At 36.5% G+C, this 12803-nt stretch overlaps 1 protein-coding gene across 1 annotated transcript; it reads right to left on the reverse strand.

The window, feature by feature from the left end:
* Positions 1–240: 240 nt before the first annotated feature.
* On the reverse strand, positions 241–12766 carry LOC122335060 (disks large homolog 4-like; the record flags this gene model as incomplete). Its single annotated transcript, XM_043232821.1, has 9 exons — positions 241–535; positions 1415–1529; positions 2181–2283; positions 2985–3141; positions 4526–4664; positions 4753–4897; positions 6135–6271; positions 7323–7492; positions 12642–12766. Coding segments are annotated over 9 exons (1371 nt in total), but the record flags the coding sequence as incomplete, so codon positions are not given.
* Between the last annotated feature and the right edge of the window lie 37 nt (positions 12767–12803).

Here is a 12803-nt window from a genome sequence, read left to right on the forward strand (position 1 = left end):
TTTGATCGCATAAATCCAGCCTTTTTAAACATAATGTAGCTCATTCAAAAACGCAAAACTTTTGAATGTTAGTGTCAATTTCATGCCAAAAAGATTTTTTTTTACATTTCACATGCTGTCACCGGAGCTTAAACAAAGTATTTATCCCAGAACTTTCTTTCAAAATGACTGGAGAGAAATGTTTGTGGGGATAAACATCTCTAGAGCATGTCCTTGTAACAATGGGTTAGAATGAGAGCGAGAGAGAGTTAAAAGCTAAAAAGCCTCTTTAAGCTGCTTGAATATTATTTTGTTCAAGGACAACAGAGGAGATAACACAAGAGCAAGAGAAAGCGGCGACACACACACACACACACACCTCCTCTTGCTTGGGATGAAGCCGACCTCCTCCTCATCCCCCTGTGGGCTGACTCTGCAGGCCTGCCACCACTCCTCATCTCCACAGTCCAAAACATGCAGCACATCTCCAAACTTAAAGCCCACGGCCTGACTCAGGAAACCACAGTCTGCTGTCTTATCATAGTCAAACAGAGCCCTGCCAAACGAGAGAGAGAGAGAGAGAACAGAAGTCATAAGGAAAGAGAGGATAAAGGAGGACAGAGAGGTGGTGGCGGGGGTAATAAAAAGGAAAAACATCAAAGGGAAAGCATGGAATTGGGTTGAAATTGAGCAACACGGGCCCTTTATTTTTGGCCTTTTTTTAATCATTGGCTCTGTGATGAACACTACTCTTCTGCGTTCTGCGTACTGTGCAGTGGACTGTCAAACAGTACGCAGTATGGTCCCTGTTTAGGGCTGCGTGACATTGGAAAAAACACACGTTGCTGTATTTTGTTTTTTACTTCTGCTATTGCGATATGAAAAATCCCTCTGATCAGTGAGAGCATTAAATCATCCTCAAGAGCATTAAACTGCTGTGAACAAATATATTGTTACACGTACCATTTTCTTTCTCAATTGTTTTCTCAAATCTTATGATTTGAAATTGATTTAAAAATGTGTATTTCTGTACAGCTGTCGTGTCCGGTGTAGACGCAGGGTCTGTGTGTGAGCAAAGAAAATGTTCAATAGGCTATAAATATCATGAACAGTATGCTAAACGTTGCGCATTCGTGCAACTCAAACTTTTCAAAATTAACACATAAATATTGAGGAAGAAGTTGAGAAATTTAGGTCTTTGTCACACTGTTGAGTGCAGTGGATTATGGGATACAGTTTATGCAGTGTGCTCTGCTTATGACCATTTGGACAAATGTAGTAGGTTATATAGGAAATCCACCTTTGTGTTGTAACCGTATCTGTAAGCGAGAGTTCCCGTTCCTGAACGTTTCTTAACACACTTACGTGCACTTATGTGCAAAACGTACTTTAAAAGGTCGAATGTATTTGTATTTGTAGTGTGTGTTGTGTCCACCTGATATAAAATCCTCGTTTAGGGTTACTTCGTAATGTAGTTGTTCCAGAGCCCATGCTGCTGTTCATCAACTGCTCTCTGAGGTCGTGTATTTTAGCTTCAAATCGACTGTATTCTGAACAAACAGACACAACTGTTACTCAACAATATAAGCACATAGGAGCTGAGTTCATGAGAAATCACCCATTTGGACGCTGCTGTGATGTGTGTGAGTCTATCTATTCAAAAGTGTGGGGTTAGTAAGACTGCATTTATTTATTCAAAATGAAATTAAAATGGTAATATGGTGAAATATTGTAAAATGGCATTTACTTCTGTGATTAAAGCTGAATTTTAAAAATCACTGCTCCAGTCTGAAACTTTAGAAATTATTCTATTATGGTCATTTACTGCTTAATAAATATCATTAATATCAATGTTGAAAACAGTTGTGCTGCTTCATATTTCTGTGGAGAGCAAAATAATTTAGTTACAATAAATGTTTATAAATAGATTGATTGACAAGAAAAACCTTACTGACCCCAAATGTTTGAATGGTAATGTTTACAGTGTCTCCAAAACATATTGAAAGACTTATGCTAGAATTAATGATGTATTTAAAAAATGATTTATTGTATTTATCGAAATATAACACTAGCACATTATCCTTCCTAAAGGATTAATTGTGCACTGTCCATTTTACCTGCATTTGGCAAGTGTCAGCTTTGTACCCAGTGTGCAGTTCAGTCAGGTGTGTGTGTGTGTGTGTGTGTGTGTGTGTTCTGACCTTCTGGTCTGTACTGAGCGATGATGGTTACAGTCTGTCCTGCATTCTTCAAGGCAGCCGCTGCTTGTTCATGTGTAGCCGCCCGCAGATCCACGCCATTCACCTGAGAAACACATGCATATCATTACCGTCACGTATCTTACACACCGCTACAGCCACGACATATTATTTTAACATTCCTGCCAAACTGCATCGCAACAAGAAAAAAACAGCAACACTACATTATCATCAGAACTGATGCATTGCAATTATTTTCTTTTCTTTATAGCATTTTTTGATCCCTATATGCTGACATGAACTAATCCAAACAGCTCTTAAAGGGACATCAACAGGAAGTTATTCCAAACTTGTATGAGTTTCTTACTTTTGTTGCACATAAAAGCAGATATTTTGAAGATATTTTTGGCAACCAAACAGTTGGCGGTAATGGTATTTTGTTCCATACTATGCAAGTCAGTTGTTACTGTCAACTGTTTGGTTACCCAAATTTATAAAAAAAAATTATGCAAAATAACTGTTCCATACACTGTATACACATTGTTATATGCTGTATAATTCTTGGGGTCAGTAAGATTTTTGAAAAGATAACAGTTAAAGATAATTACCATTTAAAATAACTGTATTCTATTTTACTATATTTCAAAATGTGATTTATTCCCGTGAAAAGGCTAAGCAGTTATTACTCCTGTCTCTTAAAAAGGCAGACTAATATTCTGACATTCAGCATGCGCGGTGCACAACATGGATGTTTTGGATTTTTCATTTCAACTGATTATCTTTTCATACATGCGTGCATGTTCTCACACTTAAGATCTGATCTCCTTTGCGCAGTTCTCCGCTCAGGTCCGCAGGGCCTCCTGCCAGGATGAAAGAGATGAATATTCCCTCACCATCCTCCCCTCCAACTATATTAAACCCCAAACCCGTCGATCCTCTGTGGATCACAACACGCCGCGGGTCCCTGAAAAACAAGACGGAGTGAAGGAACAACAGAAGGTGAAGATAAATTACAAAAGAATTCCAGGATGATAATAAGCGTTAAATTATTTCACGTATAACTCAACCTGAAACAGCGGCACAGTGTTGTCAGTCAGATATGGTTAGTGATTTGATGCACAGTTATGCCTGCAAACTAACATTTGTTCATTTTTTTAAACTACTGTTGATTGAAGTATGGAGCTCTTCACACCGTTTCAAAACAACTGAAAATGGTATTTTTATTTCTGTAATGTCTTCCAATTAGCAGTTTTATTGCTCAACGACTTGCAATAAATGCAAAAAATAATGCAATAAATAAATTAATAAATTAAATTAAATAAAACTAAATTTAATTGTGACATTTTATATCAGTTTATATCAGAACTGTGAATTTATATCGCACAGATTTAAATTAATGCTCATTTCCAGGAAAAAGTCAGAACTAAACTTGAAATAGTAACTAAATTTGAAATCTTAATTGTAACCAGTTGGTAAAAAAGCTGGTGTGAACATCTGGTTTTTATTTCATTACTGAAGTGTGAGTCTAATAACAAAACAAATTTCAGACTGTACTCCTAAATTGTGAAATATATCATAATTTTGAAAGAAAATGATTTCTTTTGTGTTATACGTTTCAGGTTCTATTGCTCACTTTTTTTTTAATCGGGAAGCTTCTAGATAGAAAGTTATTCCATAATTCTTAAGTCCTTCAGTAGGACGGAAGTACAGTGGCAAGAAATGAAATTACACACAGTAAACATTTTCTGCTTTAAATATTAAAAATATTAAGTCTGTAATAATCAGTGGAATTGTCAAATTGACTAAAAATGTTGGTTGACCACACACATGTCAAATGCATTGGAAAGAGAATATATGTGGAAACACACTAGCAAAATAATTTTCTTAGCCACTATTTATGAAAATTACTGAAATGGATAATTCATTATTGCATTAATTTGCGCACTGTATGCAACAATTTTTGTTTAGTGAATAAATGTCACATAATAAATCTATAAGATTTAAAATAAGCCCTCCAAAAAATCTGGCTGTACAATTTCATTTTCATTCACTTGACGTACTAAAATGAAAACTAAAACTGAATGAAAAATCTATATAATATGTATAGAGATACATAAAAAAAACTAAAAATGATCAGATTAAGCAAACATTTATACACTTGTAACTAAATTTAAAATGTAAATGCAAACATTTCAAAATATCGATAATAATATTAATTTATTAAAATGAAATGACTAACCCTGTACTAAATGAAATAACTCTGCCGCAATGTGATAAGAGCTTTTTTTTCACATTTATTGTGCAGGAACTGCTGAATCGTGAGCTTCCAGCTCCTCTGAGCGTGTTACCTGGGTAAGTCGTCATCTCCCATCAAGCCGTGCAGCACAGGAGAAAAGCGGCTTGGTGAGGTGGGAGTGAGGGCTTGTGGGTAATCCGAAGCCAGGAAGTTTGGATGTCCAAGGTCTGTGTCCAGATGCGGAGAGTACGCTGAAGGGTGAGCAAACACAAAGGAGTGAGCGAAAGCTGGATTCGCTACCGATTCTTTCTAGAGTCTGCTCGGAACATGTACACTCACTGCTTGTGAGGTCTGGTGGGTTGTAGTTGTTAGTAAGGTACAGGTTGTTTGGCTTAGCCACTCTGAGGTAGACCACCTCTGCTGTGTTCTTCAGCGCGCCCACCGCATCCTCGTGCATCACGTCCTCCAAACACACATTATTCACCTGCACATGCACAGATTGCTGTTACGGGGCTCTTGTGAAAAAGAAATGCACCTAATTGCATTGAACGTGCACTTATAAGTGTACTTCAAATATTAAAAGGACCATTTTAAAACCTTTACTTGTAGATATTAAAAGATTAATAAAATAAAAGGCCACTTAAGTGTACTTACAATTCAGTGTTGATGAATATGTTATAAATATGTACGCACTTAAGTACATTTTTATAAGAGCGCTTTGTAATAATGTAAAATGTAGAGTTTACTTTAAAGTACGTTTGAAATCTTTAAGTTTCATGTCATCTGCTAAAAGAAGTACACTCATTCTGATGTTGACTAACATGCTAAAGCAATGTAAAGTATATGATTATAATTTTAACTGTAGTGTGTTATTTGACGTTGAAGCTAAAACAAAAAAAATTAGCTTGATGTAGTAAAAAACTAAAACTAAAACCGAAATAAATTAATAAATGAATAAATATTCATATAAACAAAGCTATTTAAATGACTTACTTAAAAAACACTTACTAATAAAAAAATTCGAAATATTAATAAAAACTATAACCTTGTGGCAGTGATAATAAAATAACACTGCCAAAAACACATTTAAATAACATGTGAATGACATGAGTTTATAAATTATATAAAAAATATATAAAAGTAGGCTTATATTTTAGTTTACAATAAAGGCACGTCATTACGTTATGGCATAAATTAGTCCACAAAGGTGAATGTACTATTATTATATTATACTATTATTTATACTAAATATATTATATCATTACCTATACATTTGCATTAAAAGTTGAGTTAAAATGCAGGTAAACGTGTGAAAACATTACATCCAGTTCATGAAAAATATTATTTTTGAAGTATATACACCTCTATTACGCTTATTATACTGTTATAACAAGTTTACAATACTATAACTACTAAAGTGTAGTACTTTTTCAAAAGGCTGGCAAGCTAAAATCGGAAATGTTGGAACTGTGGTTATTCGGGACATCCAAGTTGTTTAAAGTTGCAGTCTGCGATTTCTGCATCACCAAATAAATAGATACATGTACATCAGAGTTAAACAAATAGATCGGTTTTATTGCGTCCTCAAACGCACAGCCTGCCTGTAGTTCCTCCTGTGAGCAGCAGACTGCAGTAAAGAGCGAGTATCACGCAGATACAGCTACGAGGATGCTTCTGTACACACGTCAGTCCTCATCGGTGATGTGTATGTGTCGCCTTACCGCCAGTATCTTATCGCCGATCTGTAGTCGCCCGTCCTTATGAGCTGCTCCTCCCTCGATGATCTTTGTGACATAAATGCTGTTGTCTCCAGGGATGTGCTGGTTCCCCACACCACCCGCTATACTAAAGCCTAGCCCTGGGACAGTAAAGGAACGAGCTGACATTTCTCTCTCTGAACACAGCTTTCAGTTCTCCGTTATTTGAAAAAAAGAAGCACTAATTAACAGTTCGGACGTTTCAAAGGTAAAACCTGGAGCTAACACAGCCGCTATTAAAGGGAATTGTGAAAGTTCTGTCATTTAGTCATCCTCAAGTTATTCCGAACCTGTGTGTATTTAGAGGGATTTTGGTAACCAAACAGTTTACAGCAACCATTGACTTCCGTAGTACGAAAAAAAATAATAAAGGCTAATGTCTACTGTTTGGTTACCAACATTCTTCAAAATATCTTCTTTTATGTTCAACAGAAGAAAGAAACTCATACTCATAGTTTTGGAACTGAGTTTGCTGAAACTGTTCCTTTAATAAAGGGTAATAGTGGCTACCACTTTTTTTTTGCCAGCATTGGTTCCAGGTTTTATCCTGTATTCTTTCTCCAGGGTTTTTAAAGAAGTGTTAAAATGATATGATTTTTGAAAATCTGACAAAAAAAACACCAAGGATGATAAATGTTACGGCGATGATAAAGGCATTGTAAATACTGCAGCAGAGGCCACATGCCGACTATAATGATGACAGAGGAGGAACATTATCACTGGAATAACTTGGCAACGTGTCTTTAAAGAACTGCAGTGCATGCATTTAATAAACAGAACTTCATCATGCATTTGTTTGATAACTTTATTTTATGATTACACCTATTAGTTGCTCGCATATTACTAGAATATAAAATTATTCTAAATGATCTTATTCTACATGCCTAATCCTGCTCAGTACCTAAACTCAACAACTACCTTGCTAACTATTAATTAAGAATTTACTGAAAGAAAGGTTACAGCTCAAAGTTATGGATTCTGCTCTTCTTTAATAACTATATCTTTACAGTTTTCATGCTTGGTGTGAACGGGCAAACAAAGCTTTTGCTTCTGTGTGACTATGATATTAATGATGTTCTGGCAAACCAGTGGTCGCTTAATGCATCTTTGATAATCGCATGTGTTTTAGTACTATAACCATAAAGTCTGTACCTTTTGGCCCTTTAATGAGCTTGATTTCGGTGACTTTCTCAGCGATGGGTTTCCGGCGTAATACATAGAGTCTGACGATAGCGCCCGCCTCCTTGAGAGCCTCCACCGCCTGACTGTGCGTCACCTCCCGAACGTCAACATCATTCACGAAGAGAATACTGTCGTTTACTCTAAGATGACAAATAGAAAAAAAGAATGGGAATAAGGAATTAATAAGAAGCTGCCAGCCCTCAGCCATACATGAAGCTTTGACAGCTGCCTCAAAATTTAAATGTTAGTTTTTAAAAAAAGGTTTTTTCCCTTTTTTTTGTTTTTGGTAACATCTGGCGATACAGGCATACAAGATACAAATGATGCTATGTTCAAATTATATTAAGTTCAATCTGACTGTCTAGAGAGGTTTTATATTTTTTGCACAGCGAGTATACTGCGTGTATACAGTCTGCAGCATGTTAAGGCAGTATTTACACATGAACAAACTGGACTAAAATTTGGCCGTTCTGAGATTATGGACATCAGGCAAAAACCACGGCCTTTGGCTCACTGTCAGAAGCGTTAACTCTGCCTTGTTTCAGCTCCAGAATCCACGGACAGACTTGTCAATGTACTGCTTTTAGCTTCATCCTGCATGCTGTTTTTTTTTCTGTATCAAAATATTGTTATTGGATGGTTTACGGCTTAAAAATGTTTCCTCTTTCTGCTAAAAACTGGAAATGACATTTTTTATCACATCACAGAACCTGGCAGTTTTAAAGTGAGTTTTTTTTCCCTTGCTAGTTTCATGGAGTACATGTGTTATGGTACCTTTATTTTGAAAGTTCTTGTTAAAGGAACAGTTCACCCAAAAATGAAAATTCCGTCATCATTTGCTCACCCTCAAGTAGTTCCAGAACTGTACGAATTTCTTTGTTCTGCCGAACACAAAGGAAGATATTTCGAAAAAAGTTTGTAAACAGGCTGTTTTGGGTCACCGTTGACTCCCATAGTATTTTTTTTTCCTACTATGGAAGTCAACGGTGACCAAAACAGCCTGCTCCTTTTTCCGAAAAATTGTCCTTTTGTGTTCAGCAGAGTAAAGAAATTCATACACTTGAATTCAGACTATTGAGGATGAGTAAACAATGATTTGAGAAACAATTTTTGGCTGAACCATTCCTTTAAGTATTGTGCCATATATGTTTGTATGTATGACTTTCAGTTAAAAATCACAGCAACGGAGAAAACTTTAAGTTAACTGCAAAATAATTCACTGTACAAAACAATTCACAAACCAACTGCAGTCAGTTAAATCTATTAAACTCAATGTACAAATCATTGAATATCATTAACCTAATAAATCCATATTTGATAGATATTTTTTTGGAGGAACGTTTATTTTTTAATCTCTCAATCAATACTGATTTGCCTCCGTTATTGTTGTTTTATGCAAGTATTTACCAAAGACTGCATTGAATCTGACATTACAAGCTAAATAAAACAAGCATATTATTGCTTAGTTTGATTCTCAGAATAAAGGTGTTTTAAAGCTCCATATCATACTACATGACAAAAAGTATATATAAAATGTATGATTAAAAAGTCTTGTTTTGTCTACATTTTCAATAAACTGATCTACTTCCAGATTTTTCTATTATTTCACGTCAAGCCAATTTGTGTTTTATTAGTTTAGCTTATTTTATGTTTTTAGGTACAGTTTGGCTAACAAGCACAGTTATCAATTATATCACTTATTGCATCACAGAACTGACCGGAGATCGGTTTCCTGGGTTCCCCAGATCAGCGGTGAATCCTTGTGATGAATCACTGCATTGAAACGTTTGTTTATGTAGTATACGGTTGATCAGTAGAAAATGTGTTAATGAAACTGCATCTGACACCAAGAACATGCATAAATATTTATTAAACCGTAAAACGGAAACAGTATAACATACTGTAACACTGTTTTAAAATGCGCTGAAATATGTGACTTACACTTTTGTGATGAACCATGCGCTTTGTGTTCGCCCGTGACATTTGGTTTCCGACATTTGCGGTCTTGTTTTTGCTTTATTTGGGTAATTCTTGTTACATCACGCTTTGAGATTTGAAAGCTACGGGGGAGGATGAGATTAAAGTTTGGCTTGTTCTTTGCGCAAAGCTATTGTATGACTTTAGAAGATTTGTATTATGGTACACGAGTCATTTTTGTCCTTAGTAGAGTTCAACCGCATACACTTCCATTTCACGTAGAAAAGCAGCCAAGACATTACACTGAACATCTTTTTTTTTGCGTTCCACGACAACAAGACAAGTGATGAAATAACAGTAATCCTTAGATGAATTGTTTAATACAGCAGCGTGGAATAACGTTTATGACGGTACAGTAAACTGTATCGCGTTTGCTTTTTACCTGCTCTTTTCTCAAGCGGAGCACTTTCTCACAGAGCTCAAAACCATCTGACAAAAGACATTTCACTGAAACTGACAACTCGACACAACACCACAAATATTCCTTAGCCTTCAGAAGTGCAAATGCAGCACTAGCTGTGCTGTCATCCAGAAACATAAAGCAGAGATTACAGAGAGTGGGAGTATAAGTGCCATCGCGCCACGACTGACTGTCAATACGGCTTTCTGGAAATAACTGCTCATAAATATTCACTGTAAAGCCCTCTAATTACCACTGACCACCAAGAAAACAGAAAAAAGGAATTAAGGTATTTTTGATGTCACTTTTGTCAGCCCTACTCGATTCCTTAGCCTACACGGACTACAAAACACTACACAAAATTGAGTTCAAAATTGAGTTGTGAGATCTTTAACGATTTTAATAAAAAGTAAATGTGAGAATAACTTTTACACTGTTCGTAATGTTGCAGAATCTAAGCATTTAAATATTACCATAGCAGGGCAGCTGGGTAAAACGTGGTGAACTCGATCACACACACAGTAGACGCATAGACAAAGCTGCGTGCGAAATCAAATGCATGATTTTAATCCAAATGCATCTGTCGCATTGTAGAATCTAATAAAATTGAACAAACGTCAGCACAGACAGGTTGCATGTCATCACCGAATCTTTGACTGAATCCACACAAGATACTAGCGACCACACACACAGCTACTGTATATTTTATGACTTATATCTTCAACTATATATTCCTGACTATATATTTCTTTAATTGCTCAAATACCAATATATAACCTTAAAGGAACCCTCCGCTTTTTTTTGAAAATAGGCTCATTCTCCAACTCCGCCAGAGTTTTAGCACTGAATGTGATTGAGCTGAAAAGTTGAGGAAGTTTGCTGCCGTACCACGGCCTCAGCGGGCGCAGTGATATCACGCAGCGCTTCCAAACAGCCAGACCCTTTTGCCTGCACATGAAGCATGTCTTGCAAGCTGGGGACTATTTTTCACAGGTGCTGCATGAAATCTCCGTGCCTGCTGCGGCCGTGGTACGGCAGAAAAGTTCCTTGATTATTGCGCCGGAATGAGAGTATAGTATAGTCATATTCTTTTTTAAAAATTCATTTTCCGTCAGGCTAAGTACACGGTGTAACTACAGAAGAGTCAAGTTTTAAATAGGAAAAGTATCAAAATATCGAGTGTCCCTTTAACATGAACTAACAAAAAATGAATTAATACAGATGGTAGAAACTTATAATGAGTTAAAAGTCAATAAAACACAAAGGGTGAAACATAAAAATGACAAAACACCATCAAAGTAACTAATGTCACAAAAAAGTGCAATAATCATTAACTTCTAACAAATAATGTAACAACAAAACACCTTAACATACCTTACCCTTAACAACTAATAATAAAAAGAATCTAATATCTAAGAAAATATATTCTTATATAATGCGCAATGCAGGGATTAAAATTTTTCATGTTTTTGATTTTGCATTTTAATTTGACATTTTTTTAAGCATTTTTTTTCTGTAAAAAGTTAATATATGCGTCTGTTTAAGCACAATGAGATGTGAAAGAGGAATCAACTATGTAAGTACTTGCAGTGCAAAGGATGAAGTCTAAAGTATCTTTTCGAAGTATTACGTGAACTGGGTTTTCTACAGAAAAATGCTTCTGTCTCTCTAAGCTAAAGTCCATTTGGTCCCAGAACTGCCGTTAGTAATGAAGCCCAACTGTCTGCAGAGAAGAGCAGAGGACAGCATAAAACAGCTGACAGTCCATCAGCTCTGACACTGTGTGTGTGTGTGTGTGTGTGTGTGTGTGTATTTGACTCTGACTCCCTCATCATTAACTAACCACCACGTCACTACAAACCCGGATGATTTTGATGAACAGATTGAAATAAATCATAATTCACTGACGGTCTTCACCTCCAATGAGCTGTGAAGCACTCCAGCACCGATCACTCACACTGCTGCATTAATTGGATCACTGAATAGATTCCACTCTATTCATTTGGAACAACATGACGGTGAGGAAATAATGACAGAATTTTCATTTTCGGCTGAACTTACCGCTCTCAAGCTGCTATTTCTGTCTGTCTCTTCTCTTTCTCTGTCTCTCAGTTTTTCTTTCTCTCTTCAGTGCTATTTCTGTCTGCTTAATTTCTCCTGCAATGTGAGTGAATTTGTGTGCAAACGTGCGTGTGTGTGTGTGTGGATGTGCTGGAATGCTCTGGGGTAAAACTGCATTTGTTAGCAGGAACCCCAGCTGGTCCCATTATAAATGCATCACTAGTACATCCACAGAGATATTTAACTGCGGTTATTTGGTTATGAATGTGAGCGTACGTGTCCGTATGCAGTACACATACAGTGACCAAAAATGTTAAGCCAAAGTCCATAACTTTTAAAGCTCTAGCGGTTATTAAACAGAACTGCTTGCGTCTCGAAGAACAACATTATAGCCGGAGCTACTTCTCTCTGTTTATGTCTATAACAAATTAAGTCTGCAAAACATGAAGGCAAAAGAATACAAACTGTATTACACTGATGTGAACAGAAGATCACAATAGAGCTCATCGGTGCTTTTTCCAAAATGTTGATAGATCATGTGCTCACGGTTGCCAGGTTAACATTAAGTAAACCACTAGACAGAAAATGAGGGGGGTTAAAGCTCTTGGCAACCGCAATCATAAAAGCTTGTAGAGGCTTGATACAAATGCGAAATAATGCAAATGCCAAACAAAATTAATAAAAACTAAAAATAATTCATTCATTTCAAAGAAAGATGCTGTACTTTTTATACTGTATATTTCACATACATCAATTGCAATGGCATTATACATTTACATGTGTGACTTAAGAGTAGAAATACTTTTTGTGGCCACTGTATATGTAAGTAACATCCAGGCTGTGTGTGTTACCTGAGTCTCCCGTCTTGTGCAGCGGCTCCTCCTGGGATGATCTTGGTGATGAAGATGCTGGGATCGTCCCCGACATGAGGGTTATCTGTCCCTCCGGCGATACTGAAGCCTAGCCCAGAGTTCCCCTACAAACACACACACACACACACACACACACACACA

The sequence above is a fragment of the Puntigrus tetrazona genome, unplaced genomic scaffold, assembly GCF_018831695.1.
Source record: "Puntigrus tetrazona isolate hp1 unplaced genomic scaffold, ASM1883169v1 S000000701, whole genome shotgun sequence".
NCBI classification, from domain to species: Eukaryota; Metazoa; Chordata; class Actinopteri; order Cypriniformes; family Cyprinidae; genus Puntigrus; species Puntigrus tetrazona.